The 15,625-nt window shown below is 32.3% G+C and overlaps 1 protein-coding gene across 6 annotated transcripts in view; it reads left to right on the top strand.

Moving 5' to 3' along the window:
* NOX4 (NADPH oxidase 4) overlaps window positions 1-14,591 on the top strand; it is a 140,423-nt gene extending 125,832 nt beyond the window's left edge. For all 6 annotated transcript variants that reach the window (XM_023532490.1, XM_011363283.2, XM_023532488.1 and 3 more), the window contains one exon: window positions 9,171-14,591. In XM_023532490.1, the coding sequence (XP_023388258.1) occupies window positions 9,171-9,291 (121 nt within the window). In that variant the 3' untranslated portion in view covers window positions 9,292-14,591. The remainder of the gene's footprint in view (window positions 1-9,170) is intronic.
* Window positions 14,592-15,625: the final 1,034 nt, after the last annotated feature.

Below are 15,625 nucleotides of genomic sequence, written 5' to 3'. Positions count from 1 at the left end.
TAAACTACATATATTGAAAATAAAGAACTTAATTTTTTAACAAAAATTGAGTGAGTCTTTAATGTATAATTCTTCAATTTAATCTTTTCAGATACATTATATACTGTTCATGAGTAATTTCCATGTGATTCTTCCTCAGCAGTATTCTAGAATATGAATAACATGACCATTACTACCCTGCTTGTGGATATTTAGGTTGTCTTCATTCCTTTAAAGTTACAAACAGTGCTATAGTATTTATCTTTGCACAGACCTTCTCATGCTCTCATAAGAGTATTGCAGTAGGTTAGGATCCTTGAATGGAATTGCTGGATCAAAGAGTATGCACATTTACTTTCCTACCAAAACCGAAAGACTGAATCAATTTATATTCAATTTACTTTGCACTTGCGTAGGAGAGCGGTTTCTTTCTTGTGTGGCTTTTTAAATTCGGAATGTGAATTATATGAAGGTATTAATGATTTAAGAAAGTGAAAGAGCTTTTGAAGTCACCCCGCTTTCATCATCATTTTGCAAATAAAGAAGCTAGGACCCCAAAAGATAATGATTTGTTTAAAGCTATGGTTAATGAGTCAGAATTCAGACATGAACCTGAATCATCTGACTGTCAAGTGTAATGTGCTTTACAGCAGAGCATTGTCCCAAATAGAAAAATTGAGAATCTTATTTTACCATGTCCCTCTCGGAGACAGTGAGATGTTGTTAGAATCCATCATATGCACTATGCACGTTGTAGCATACTAAAGTAATATACTAAAAGTGTCAACAACTAATTTTTCAAAAACATAAAAAGATATTCTACATATTACTTTATAAGCCATTTAGTATTTGACAATCTGTCAGAAAATTGTTACACCTAACCAGAATTCAGTTTTCTATTATTTATAATAAAAATGTATATCATATCATCAGTTAGTTGAATTTATGCATTATGCAAAGGGAGAAATAAAGGGTTAACTTTATGTGTATTTTGGAGCAGAGAATTACTACTCTGGGATTGGGTGAAATGTCTGAGACCATATCTATATTATGCTGCCTCATGTTGTTTTATAAACAATACAGATTAGGAATACTTAGGTTTGGTCTCTCACATTTTCTCCAGTGTCTGTGGTTCATCATTCAAACCTTCTGGGTCTATAATACAAGGAGTGAATAATCTCTAAGGAGTGAATAAACTCTCAGTATATGAGATCCCACACTTATAAATCTGCATGGAAAAACTAGTATTGGTATAATAGTAAAATATGCACAAACATATCAAACATTTAATGGAACTAGTTCCATCTGCCCCCAACAATGTTCTCTGCTTAGCATCTAAGTCTTAGCATCTTAGCATCTATCCATCTCAACAAAATTTTTTGTAGATAAATTTCCAGATAATTGTTGGTTTACAGCACACTAATTTGAATTTAGTGCAAATGATTGCAAAGATTAATTGTATATCTTTAAAAAATTGAAAGACTTCATTTAGTTAGTGAAAGTGATATTGGGGAATTCCTCAAACTACACAGATTTCCTAGCGTTAAACTAGTTAACAGTTATTTTATCAAAAGACAAAATGTTTTAAAAAAGGATGATATATGGATGCTTTAAAAATAATGATTTTATTCTAAGTTATTTAAGAGAAGAGTTTAGAAAATCTGAAAAATTAGAAAACTAACTCTATAATTGTCCTATGAAAGATAGAAAATAATATTTAGTCATAATGCAGTGTTGACAGCGAATGTAAACGGACAAAAATCACTCATTTTCCTTTTTATTTCATTGGAAACCACACTGTGGGTATTTATGTGTATATGTATATATTTATTTATGTGGTATAAATAATTCAGTAGTTCAATTTTATTCATTTAAGTAATCCATTGTATATAGCTCTGGTTTTAATAGTAATCTAAATTTTATTAAGTATAAGAATTTGGTTTTGTACTTTTAAAAATTATTTTATTCTCACTTTGAGTTTAATTAACTCTTGTTTTACTGATTTCTTAAGGTGGAATCTTACGTCATTGATTTCAAACCTTTGCTCTTTTCTAATAAAAGTGTTTAATACTATAAATTTTCCTTTAAACACCACTTTAGATACCTCCCACATATTTTGATGTGTTTTGTTTTCATTTTTTATGCAGTTCAAAATATATTTTAACTTTCCAAGTGATTCCTTCTTTGACCCATTGGTTATTTAGAAGTATGTTGCTTAATTTCCAAATATCAGGATTTAACAGATAACTTTTTGTTCTTTATATCTACTTAAATTGGGTTTGTTAAGAAAACATACTCCTTTTGATTTCAATTCTTTAAAATTTATTGAGACCTGTTTTATTGCCAAGAATATGATCTGTCTTGACGACTGATCCATGTACACTCACACTAATTTGTTTCTATCGTTTTGGGGTAAAGCACTCCACAAATATCAATTATTCCAATTGCTTGATGGAGATATTCAAGTTTCAATATGCTTAACTGATTTTCTACTTGTTCTATCAATTACTGAGAGAAGGGTGTTGAAATCATCAACTGTAGATCTAGATTTATCTGTCTTTACAGTTCAATCAATTTTTGTTGCACGAATATTGGAGTTTAGTTGTAGGGTTTAGTTATAGTGTTTATTTAAATTATATTTTTATTATTATATATTATTATATTTTATTAATTACAAACTATATTGCATTTTATTATTACATGGACTAAAAAATATTTTCCCAGCTTTATTTCGATATAATTGACATAGGATATTGTGTAAGTTTAATGTATACAATGTAATAATTTAATATATGTATATATTGTAAAATGACCACCACAATAAGATTAGTTAATACAACTTTCACCTCACTTAATTACAATATTTTTTGTGTATATGGTGAGAACTTTTAAGATCTAATCTGTTAAAAAAACAAATTCAACTGAGTAAATGTAAATGAGGACCCAATTGGCTTTATTCAATGATTAATGGATTGGGAAGCATCCCATCTAGTAATAGAAAGGCTTTTATAGGCAGAAGAGGCAGTAAAAAGGAAATTTCTAGCAAAGAGTGGATTATTTCAGGCTAGGTCACCTTTCTTTGGGGAAAGGTAGCCTGGGAGAGGCTGAAACTACAATTAAGTCTTGGTTTACTGAGGTGGGGCTTAGCACAAGTAACTCCTTTTCGGGCCTGTTTCTTTTTTAACAATTCTTTTAGCAACTTTCAAATGCACAGTTGAGTATTGTTAACTATAGTCACCATACTGAACATTATATCTCCAGAATTCATTTCTTGTATGACTCAAAGTTTATAACTCTTTGTCAACCTTCACCCATTTCCTACCTCCCCAACCTGCTCCTGGCAACCACTATTCTGCACTCTGTTTCTATGAGTTTTTTCTTTTTTTACATTCTACATTTAAATGAGATCATACAGTATTTGTCTTTCTTTGTCTGATATATTTCACTTAGCATAATGCCCTCAAGGTTCACCCATGTTTGCAAAGGAAGGATTTCCTTCATTTTTTATGGCTGAATAATATTCCATTTTGTGTGTATTTTATATATCCATATGTTATATATAATGTGTGTGTGTGTGTGTACATATACACACACACACACACACACACACACACACACACACGTTACATCACATCTCATCTTTTTTATCCATTCATTCATTAATGGGCACTGAGGTTGTTTCCATATCTTAGTTATTGTAAATAATACTACAGTGAATATAGGGTTGCAGATATTTCTTCAAGATAGTGATTTCATTTCCTTTAGGTATATACCCAGAAAGGGGATTGCTGGATCATATTGGTAGTTTTATTTTTAATTGTTTGAGAAACATCCATACTTTTTTCTATAGAGGCTGTACCAATTTACATTTCCACCAATAGCATACTAGGGTTCCCGTCTTTCCACATCCTTCACAACATTTTTCTCTTTTTTTTTTGTTTGTTTTTGTTCTTGCAAATTCCCTTTTGTTCTTTTTTTAAAAACTTTTTCCCAGTTTTATAGAAATAGATTATAGAAATAATTGGCATACATTGCTGTATAGGTTTAAAGTGTACAGCATGATGGTTTTATTTACATATATTGTAAAATAATTACCAAAAAAGATTTAGTTAACATTCGTTATCTCATGTAGATACAACACAAAGAAAAGAAAAATAAATTTCTTCTTGTGATGAGAACTCTTAGGGTCGACTCTCTTAACAGTTTTCTTCTGTATAATACAGCGAGCAGTGTAAACTACAGTCACCATGTTGTGCATTACATCCCTACACTTATTTATCTCATGACTGGAAGTTTGTACCTTTTAACAACCTTCCTCCAGTTCCCTTCCTCCATCCACCCCACTTCTGATAACCACAAATCTGATCTCTTTCAATGAGTTCAGTGGGATTTTGTTTTTTGTTTTTTGTTTTTGATTCCACATATGAGTGAGATCATATGGTATTTGTCTTTGTCTGACTCATTTTACTTAGCATAATACCCTCAAGGTTCACTGTGTTGTTCAAATAATAGGATTTCCTGATTTTTGGCTGAGTAATATTTCAGAGTGTGTGTATGTGTCTGTGTCTGTATGTGTGTGTGTGTGTGGTATATATAATATACCACAATTTTGTTATCCATTCGTACATCAGTGGACACAGGCATTTTCCAAGTCTTGGCTATTATGAACTTGGGGGTACAGATACCTTTTCAAGTTAATGTTTTCACTTCTTTGGATATATTCTCAAGTGGAATTGCTGTATCATACGGTAGTTCTATTTTTATTTTTTTGAGTAACCTCCATACTATTTTCCATAGTGGCTGCGCCAGTTTACATTCCCACCAATGGTGTGTGTTTCCTTTTCTTCAAATCCTCACCAAGGCTTATCTCTTGTTTTTTTAATGATAGTCATTCTAACAAGTGTGATGTGACATTTCATTGTGGTTTTGATTGCATTTCCCTGATAATTCGTGATGTCGAACACCTTTTCATGTACCTGTTGTCTATTTGAATATCTTTTTTGGAAAAATGTCTGTTCAGGTCCTTTGTCTATTTTTTAATTGAATTTTTTCCTATTTAGTTGTATAAATTCTTTATTTGGGGTATTAACCCCTTATCAGATATGTAGTTTGCGAATATTGTCTTCCATTTTGTAGACTGCCTTTTCATTATGTTGATTTCTTTCGTTGTGCAATAGCTTTCTTCTAGGAGTTTGATACTTTCAGGTCTTACATTTAAGTCTTAAATATTTTCTGAACAAATTTAGAGAATTGCATAAGGGTCTGGTTTTATTCTATTGCATGTAAATATCTAGTTTCCCAACACCATTTATTGAAGAGACCTGTTAAGTGTATAAACTCCTTCTCATTGACTATTCTTGACTCTTTTTGGTTAGATTTAAATCTAGCAGTTTACTATTGCTTTCTGTTTATTTAATTTGTTCTTTCTTTGGACTATATTTTATGATTCCATTTTTTTCTCCTATTTGGTATATTAACCATACCTTCCTGTTTGTCTGTTTCTAGTGATTTCTTTAAGGTATTATTTCCCAAACTGCATTTCTTGTACCAGCATCCCCCTGGGAATTGTGAGAAAAGCAAATTCTTGAGCCTTATCTAAGATTTGCTCAATCAAAAGCTCTAGAAATGGGGCTCAGCTGTCTATAGTCTTGAAGTCCGTCAGGTGATTCCGGTGAAACTGAAATCAGAGAAATATGGTTCTAGGTTTACAGTGTACATTATTAGCTCTTCAGTATATTTTAGATAATGTTATACCACTTCATGTACTTCCATTCCCCCTGCATCTTTTTGGCTGTTGTTCTTAATCATCTTCCAAATATGCTATAAACTCTATATTGTATTGTTATTGCTCTTATTTTAAACATTATACTTTATAGGGGTTAAAATTTAGACAAAATATACATTATATTTACTCACAGATTCATCATTTTGGTGCTCTTCATTTCCTTTGAGTAGATATAAATTTCCCTCTAATTTCATTTTCCTTCCTTTAATATACTTTGTAGTGCTGGTTTGTTGGCAGTGAATTCATCTTTTGTTTGAAATTTTAAATTCCAACTTCATTTTTGAAAGTTATTTTTGTTTGATATAGAATTTACTTGATATAGAATATTTGACATTTTCTTTTGTCTTTCAGCACTTTAAAGATATCACTTCATTGCCTTCTTGTTTGCATAAATTTGCGACAAGAAGTCCATTTTTCATCTTCTGCTTATTATTTGCAATATGTCTTCCCCACTCCTACTTCCCCCAGCTGCTTTTATGTTTTTCTCCTTGTTACTGGCTTTCAGAGTTTTACTTTAAGTTGCCTTATATGGTTTTGTGTGTATTCTCTTTGGGGTTCATTAGATTCTTGAATCTATGTGTTTTTATCAAATTTGGAAAAAAATGGCAATTATTTCTTGATTTTCCTCTTTCCCTCTGTCTTCTCTCATGTGGGACTGCAGTTACATATATGTTAGACTAGTTAATATTGTTCAATAAGTCATTGAAGCTCTTTTTTTTTTTTTTCAGTTTTTTTGCTTTTGTGCTTTCATCTTGATAGATTCCAGTGCTGTGTCTTTAAGTTTCGTTATCTTTTCTTCTGTAGTGCCTATTCTTCTGTTAAACCATAATATATTTATCATTTTAAATATTGCATTTAATCACTAGAATTTCCATTTAGGACTTTAAAAAAAATTCTATTTATCTTCTGTTTTTTTTCTTATCATCTTTATGCTTATTTTTGAACATATTTATGTTTATATGTTTATATTTATGTTTATGTTTATATTTCTCATCACTGTTTCAATGACCATGTCTGATAATTTCATCATTTCTGTCATTCTAGGCCTCTTTCTATTGATTGGATCTTTCTCCTTATATTACTTTGGTAGGGCTTCCTTAACAATATCTCACAGACTGAGTGAATTAAACAATAGAAATTTATTTCCTCAAAGCTTTGGAGGCTAGAAGTCTAAGATGAAGATGCCAGCAGGGTTGATTTTCTCTGAGACCTCCCTCCTTGTCCTACAGATGATCACTCTCTTATTGCCTTTTCACATGTCTTTTTTCTGTATCTGTGCATTTCTCATTTCTCTGTATATCCATATTTCCTCTTCTTATAAAGACACTAGTCAGAATGGAATAGGGTCCACCCTAATAGCCTTATTTTAATTTAGTCAAATCTATAAAGATCCTATCTCCAAATACAGCTACATTCTGTTTGAAAGTGGTTGATAGGTGTCTACAAAACAAAATTACTAAACTATAAAAAAATGCCTTAATTCTTAGGGTAGTAAAGTGGATTTTTTCTGGAGCCAACAACATAATTTCTAGGGAACATGAACAGATAGGTTCACATTGAGTAATCCCAACAGTGACCTGAAACTCAGTAATTCCCTATTGAGACCCAGAATACCAGATGGTACAACAACAAGATTCTTAATTCTGAACTTAAATTTGAATAACGTATAAATTTGGGGGTGAGGGGGGAATACAGTGTAGCACATAACACTCCTAGTTATAATTTATAGTTCATAACTTCTTGCTCTATACATTCCTCATAATTTTTGATTCAATGTTGTGCATTTTGAAATTTAGATGTTAAATGCAAATTTTTGATTTATTCTTTTTAATAGTGTTAGATTTGTTTCTGGCCTGAAATTTTGCTACTTGGGTTTAGTTTGATCTTTTCAAGGCTTACTTGTAAGCTTTGTTAGTATAGGTCTAGAGCAGTCTTCAATCTAAGGTTGATTTTACCAAATAAGGTGATACCTTTGCAAATAAGGTGATACCTTTCTAGAACACTACCCATTCCCCCCCTTATTATATATAGCTCTTACCATTCTGGCTTGTAGGGGTATGAAGTATGCGCAATCTTGTGTAATCTCTGGATTTTGTTCAACCTACTACTTCCTGGTAGTTTTTTACGGACACTCATGTGGTTTTTTTTCTCTCACTCATGAGCCAATCAGTAAAAGACTTAAGGATTCCCTCCTATAGATCTCCAGAGCTTTTTTCTGTGGATCTCTCTTCCTTTCCATATTCTCCTTCACAAATTCTAGCATGAGTTTCCTCCCTTCTGTTCTCCACCGTGTAGCTTGCTTCTAGGTAATAAGCAGAGACAGTCGCTGGACTTACCTTGTTTTTTTTTTTTTATCTTTCTCAGGGATCACTGTCTTGTTCTGCCTGTTGTCCAGTATCTGTAAATACTCATTTCATATATCATGTTTTTCTAGTTTTTTTAATGCAAGGGGATAAATCTAGTCCCTATTACTCCATCAGGACTGCAAGTAAAAGTTTTATTTTCATAGTTCTTTGATTTATTTTTCAAGGTGACAGGTTTTAATATCATCATTTTTTAGTATTTGTTATAAATTTTTGGTACCATTTAAATGGATTCACTGTCTTTTTTTCAGCACAAATTATTCGCAGACAATATATTACTGTATTTGTGTAAGATATATGAATTGTTAATCATTTTGATATCCTAGGAATAATTCAAGCAAATTAACAAACTTTGGAGGAAGATCAATGTGAAATATTAGTCATTTCCTGGGATTTACTTAATTTGTTAGGTATATGTATAATTTATTGACTAAAATTTTATGTTAGCAAGTAATAAAACCTACATGGCATTTGTTACAATTATTGCAGTGCATAAAGAAAAAGGAAAATTCATCCAGATAAATATGCTTTTTATTTCAATGTGGATATAGATTAGTCACTTAAAATTATCCTTTAAAATTAGTAATAGCTTTTCTTTTCTCTTATTCATCATTGCCCATGCAAATCCGTGGTATCCTTTAGGAAAAAAAATGTATGTACAACATCTGTAAGAGAAGATTGACATGAGCTAGTGTGGCTGAACATCTATCAACTGCTGCTTTTGATTTAGTTTCTGTCCTCATCGGTGGCACATAATGAAAAGGCCAAGGGAGACTGCTCACTCTGTCTGATAATTAGCAAATATGTGCTCATAGTTACATTCTTTGAAGTATCCTGAATTCTAATATGACAGCATGAGGTAAATAAAATGTCTTTCAGGTGATCATTTACATTTGGAAATAATTAGAAAATTATTTTTAATATGCAAAGCAGCAAAAAATTAATTTTGTGTAATACCTTAAACATGCTCATAAAGCATATTTCCTGTCACGCTATGCCAAATTTTCCACCTAATTTTCTGTTTCTTTCCTCTCTCTTCTTAGGAAAACAGTTGGTGTTTTTTGCTGTGGACCCAGTTCAATTTCTAAGATTCTTCATAAATTAAGTAACCGAAACAACTCATATGGGACAAGATTTGAATACAATAAAGAATCTTTCAGCTGAAAACCTTTGAGATGAACCAGGACTCTAAAGAAGGAATGAGTGCAATTTCTAAGACTTTGAAATTCAGCTGAATCAAACAGCTGTGTCACACCAAAGGGTAGCAAGGTATTCTTATTTATGATTATTTAAAATGGAAATGCAGAGAATGTGGCAAGATGACAGGTCACATTACACGTTTAATCTGGAAACCAAAGAGGCCCTGAAGAATATTCGATGTGATGATTCACTTTTCAATGCTAGAATTAAAAGAAAACTATTAGGTGCACACTGTTGATTTTTATGGCTGATTCGAGAACTCCCTAGTGAGGAGCCGCACTTGCAAACTGTGAGGCTGATAGTGTTGGTCCTCTTTAAATTGTTTTTGGTTGAACAAATGCAAGATTGAAAAAATTAAAAATTCATTGAAACTCAGATTACATTTTCTACATGAGTATAAACAGAGTAGCTTCGATTTAGAAAAGCTCCAGGCAAATATATTAGATGTTTGAAGATACAGCACAGGACTCTATATTGATACGGGTGTCAATATCTGATCTTCCTCACTACTGATGCTAATACCTCTATTTGATATCCGTAGACTTAGGTTAAATGAACTTTTTACAGATGTTGATATAGTATCTATTTTTATATATTTCTTTCTTTTATTTCCCTCTGTTTAGGGAAATCTTCCTTCCCTTGGCATGTATTAGGCACAATGATTTAATCAGTCACTTTCACTCTCTACTTATTTAATCTATTACTATTGCATAGTAATGAGGAAAATATCATTACAGTAACTTACAAAGGGATCTATAGACTAATAATTTTTTCGCTTTTCAACATTGTGATTTTTATTGTTATTTTTATTCACTTTTTCCCTAACATAGTTTGTCTTAGTTTTTAGCCTCGTAAGGTACTTCATTTAATTTGCACTTTGTAACCAAAAGGCATCGTGTCTGTCAGTGGTCACTGAGATACATAGATAGATCTCTCTTCTGTCACACATTGGTTTATGCTGGAAACATTGAAAGTGTAGTCACATTCCTAAACAGGAAACCTACATTTTACTTTCTACACAAAATGAGATACTTCATTAGTTATTCAAATTTAAGTTCAGAATTAAGAATCTTATTGTTGTACCATCTGGTATTCTGGGTCTCAATAGGGAATTATTGAGTTTCAGGTCACTGTTGGGATTACTCAGTGTGAACCTATCTGTTCATGCTCCCTAGAAATTATGTTGTTGGCTCCAGAAAAAATCCACTTTACTACCCTAAGAATTAAGGCATTTTTTATAGTTTAGTAATTTTGTTTTGTAGACACCTATCAACCACTTTCAAACATAGCACATTGCTGAAATCAGCAGTAAGACTTTGTTAAAATTTTTCATGATATAACTTGTTAGATGGTACTGTCATTTTTTTTGTTCTAATTTGCCAATAGCAATCAAGCATGTTAAACCATCTAGTACTAAATGCCCATATATATTACTTACAGATATTTCTTTCTCTCCTTGGAATTCTTTCATCTCCCTTCTTTGGAAGGAAGGTGAGCCAGAAAAAGATATGGGAAATGTGCAATGTTCCTACAGCTTTATTTCTGAAGAAATATTTAATAACCAGTACACCTTGGCAGTACTTTCTGAATTAAAGAGAATTTTCACAAAACACATGACCGAAAGAACTAGTAAAAAGAAACAATTTAGTACACGTTTGATGTGCAATACTGACTTTTTACTGATCATAGTTTATTTAAATGATTATATTAATACACCTAATTTCGGTAAGACAGGTGGACAATTTTTTAAAGGAAGAGTGATCTTTCCAAGTAAATAAGTCTGATATTCTAGATGAACTTCTTTGCGTATTTTAAATTTCAGATGATGTTTAAACGTTAAATGTTAGCATAGGTAATTTTTGCCTCTATAGTTGGGAATGCAGGGATAATAGAGCTTTGCATGGATAAGATGGCTTTGTTTTGTTTTGAGGGATTCTTTCTAGCTAATTGCTGCCACACAGGTCTTAAAACAGTAATTTTAGTGGCAATAAATGTTAAAATTGAAATGGTATTCTTGATTTTCTTGAAATCTCCATAAAGCAGAGTTTCTTCTCCAGAAGATACAAGTTTCAGAAACATCATTTATTTGAGAGCACTGTAGCTTAAGCCGCCTTAGGGATTTGCATTCTCGCACTATCAATGTCACTGGCTTAAGGCGTGACTATGGCATATTGCTCCTCACTCTGGGATTAAGATTTCTCATTTGGACTAAATCAGTAGTTAGTTAATCTTTTTAAAAGTAATGTATCTTTTTGAAGACCTGATTAAAAAGGAATATTATGACATATGTAGAAAATATTACAATCATAGACAATCTTGGGGGCCCACAAACAATCTCTCCAAAAGAAAAGACACCAATGTAAGAATCTCTGAACAAAATGATCATCATTATAGTTTTTTTATTCTATTTTTTCTTTAATTTTTTTTTGGAAGAAACTATCAATTTTTATAGGATTATACTGAAATTAACTCTGTGGACAAAGGAAAGGAAATTCTATTTGTATAACCCAAAGCAAAGAATCCAATGGACTCTTCTATTGGTTTTTAATCTTGTGTATTCTGCTTTACACACAGTAAGACTATGATTTTATATATAAATAATAATTTTAAAAACATTCATTCACATACCACATAAATTTGGGGCTTCGTTTTTGTTTATTTGTTTTTAATTCAGGTTAAAAATGAAATCATTGATAGTGACGATACATGATTTTTTCATGTAGTGAGTTTAAATGGCAGTCAGGTGATTGTGATAGTATAGGCACTTAAAACAAATAAAAGAAGTGTAGCCAAAGTGTAAGCTGAACTGATTTAATCCACAAATCCATGTTATTTATAACCCCCCCAAATCAGAGTTTACTTGGAGCATTCACAGAAGGTAATAGATTTAAATTATAAGGCATTGTTAAAAAGGCTTGCTGGAGGCAAATCGGCTGGCCATTGTCATCAATAGGTAATGCTGATGCTGACTAATGTTCAGTTTACTAAAGAGAAAAAATTTTAGGTAAAAAATTTTTTTTTTCCTTAAGGATGGTTAACTCAGCTGGACAGTGATTGTTCTAAACAAACCGATGAGATTCATTTTTAATTGCTACTCATGATAAAGAGTTTCTCTTTCTTATGCTATCTAGGACACCTTCATATCATTATATTATAAAAACATAAAATACTAAAGTTAGGAGTACTGTTATTTTGCAGGTGAGGAAACTTAGGCCCAAAGGAAGATGGTGACTTGTTTCAGGTCATCCACTGAGTTCGTTGCAGTTTCCCGATCTCTGCTGCTGAAAGACTCTTTCTACTCCCCATAAAATATACAACTAATAAGACACATCCAGTACTGTTTGAATCTCCCTATAAACTCTAGCGCTAGGTGGAAAATAAGGTACTGAGTGTTAATTCCAGATTCAGGGCAGAAAATCACACTCTGCTTGTCCTGTATATCTTCTAATTCTAATTTTGTTAGTCTTATATATTTTGCCTATTTGAATCTGTTTTCAGATATCAGTTTTAAAATATGACAACTGTACTAAGGGGATTATGTTCTCCAGTACTCTATTGGAAATAAGTAATAGTGTAGCTTCCAGGAAATGCTACTATTATAATTTTAAATTTAGGTTCATAGACAAAAGTCATAACTTCACCAGCTTTCTAACCATTCAGGGGAATTTTGTTATTAAAACTAATGACTCTTGTTCTCTGCTCACATGACCATAACATGCTTCTTGATCAGGAGAAAAGAGTCACCATTTTGTAAACTAGTGAGACAGAAAATAAATGAAATCAAGCATAATGAGATCTGCATTTCTTTCAACCACAGCAATGAGAACTCACTGTTTCCTTCTGTCTAAATATCCCCTCCATTACCCCCAACTTCTTTGTTCCATTCTGTAGTATTCTCAAAGGACAGAGTTGCAAAAGCTAGCTAAATGAAGTTTTCCTAAGAAGCAGAAGACTTCTGATGCTTAGCAAAGAAGGGCTCGTTAAGAAAGAAGAGAAAAAAAAGGCCGTGTGAATCATTTAAAATTAGCAGAGGCAAGCAATGTTGCTTTAAAACAGAAACCAGTAATTTTTTTAAAGTGAATATACAGAATTTTATTTTCCTTTATACATTTTTTTATATTCCTGTTTATAGAATCTAGAAATAAATTTCTTCTTTTATTTTACATTGTAGCAAAATCACCAACATTCTTAATGCAGAGTGTTAAGCTACAATTTAAGAATTAGTAAGGACAAAAAATACTTCATAGGAGAAAAACTAGGAGGAAAAAATAGGAGTCAAAGAAATAAAACTTATTTAACACATTAGGACATGATAATGCTTTTCTTTTTATAATTTCATACATGATCAAATGTGTGGCAAAACTATTACTCTTGTTTGGGGAAAATGTAAAACAATGTGGTATTTGGTTTTTTAGGGATCCTTTCGCATTTTCTTTGCCACTAGAATTATAGCAGAAGCTTTACCTTTAATCAGAACTATAATCTTTTTTAAGAATTAGAGCTTTGATGAGCTGCAGGTTGACCTAGAGACAACTCCGACCTTTAGATGAGAACCAGTATTACATAAATGCTTTAATATATGTAGCAATAAAGAAGGGGAGGCTGCCATGCGTTGACTCAGCTGCATATGCCACACATTAACATTCTTTCATTTTTAGGTCATATTTTTTCAGCTCTGATCTTTCTACCCAGAGAATGAAACCTTCTTAACAATGCAGACACTGAGAAACAGATATTTTCTCTGTTGCATAAGTGTGTCTGTTCACCTGTATCAGCACCTTTATTTGAGCCAAGTTATCAATTTAGGATGACTGTATATTTCATTTTAGTGGTGAGAAATCTCCTTAAAGCATCAAATTGGAGCCTTGCTTGCCTGCTAAAAAATATATGGCAGCCAATATACGACAAGCATTGACTAGGGAGAAAGCAGTTAAATCTTTTAGGTTTTCCTCTCCAGCTGAGCCTTAAAGGAATATAAAATACCTACTCCATGACCTGGGTTGTACTCCATGTCCTGTGCTTAGACGTGCTGCACAGTTTATTCTCCAGATTCCCAGGGACTCCCTGATTCAGGGGCTCTGGAAAATACTAGCTCCTGAGTCAGCTTGGCGTCTTTTTCCACATAACTGGGTGCCTACCAAGTCTAATTACATCCTTATTTAAAGGTGATGATTATCTGCTTACCAAATGGCCATCGCGAGAAACTATTTTCTTCTCTTTTTTTTTTCATAAAGTTCGATTAAAATTCAGAGTTCGAAAAAGTAGACATCACTTTAAAAAGTGGGAATAATGGTGGCAGTTCTGTCCTACTCTGAGTGTGTGCCAGTATCATCATTTTATCTAGCTATCCCCAGTATGTGGAGTGAACAGGATCCTGGGTTAGAAATAAAAATACGTGCAGCCTTTACACCTGGAAAATATTAAACTACGTACATAAAAATTAGAATGATGTCGACCTCTGCTTAACTTACATGGATGTAGTGAGGCGAGGATGTGGGGGAGAGGAGGAAAAGAGTGGTGAAGAAAGAAAAATTTCCTGAGCAAATCTTCTTTAGTAGGTTTTTGAAAATACAGTAAAAATAAAACAATTCTAAAAAAGTAAAAACATAGACCTTTATGAGTCACAGTCCATTGTAACTGAAAGAGTATTTAATTGTGTTTTCTGGACAAGTAGAGAAGTACCCACAAATTGGCACCAGTAATATGTTCTGAGATTCTGATAAAGTTGCCTGTTATGTCCAGTATATCTGCCTTCTGAATTCCTCAACTAATTTTGATCAGGCCCATTGTGGCTAGAAATAGCTGTATTGATCTATGACAATTGAGCTAGGAATTGGAGGGTGATGTAACTTATTCTGATTACTTAAGGTTTGATGGAGTAACAAACAGCTATTCATGAGACATCCTACTGAGTTAAAACCAAGGCCTGTATCTTAAAACTAGAAATAATTCTATAAAAGAAAAGAGCACTGCATTGTAGCTATTTTTTTTCTAGATGGAAAATAATAAATTTACCTTTTTCTTATTCTTGCCAAAGATACTTTACATTATGTATTTTCATTAAAGCTCACATTATTTCATTATTTTGTATATATTTATATTTAAATTATGTACATGTGTATATGAGAGAGAGTGCATATGTGAGAGAGAGAGAGAGAGAGAGAGAGAGAGAGAGAGAGAGAGAGAGAGAGAGTGTGTGTGTGTGTGTGTGTGTGTGTGTGTTATGGTGGATTGGAAGAAAAATTGAATAAAAAAGACATTCTGCAATAATGTGTAATGACACTTTCCAACTTTCATT

The sequence above is a fragment of the Pteropus vampyrus genome, unplaced genomic scaffold (genome assembly GCF_000151845.1).
Source record: "Pteropus vampyrus isolate Shadow unplaced genomic scaffold, Pvam_2.0 Scaffold84, whole genome shotgun sequence".
Taxonomy (NCBI): domain Eukaryota; kingdom Metazoa; phylum Chordata; class Mammalia; order Chiroptera; family Pteropodidae; genus Pteropus; species Pteropus vampyrus.
The sequence above is the reverse complement of the archived record's forward strand: the minus strand, read 5'-3'. Positions and strand labels throughout refer to the sequence as shown.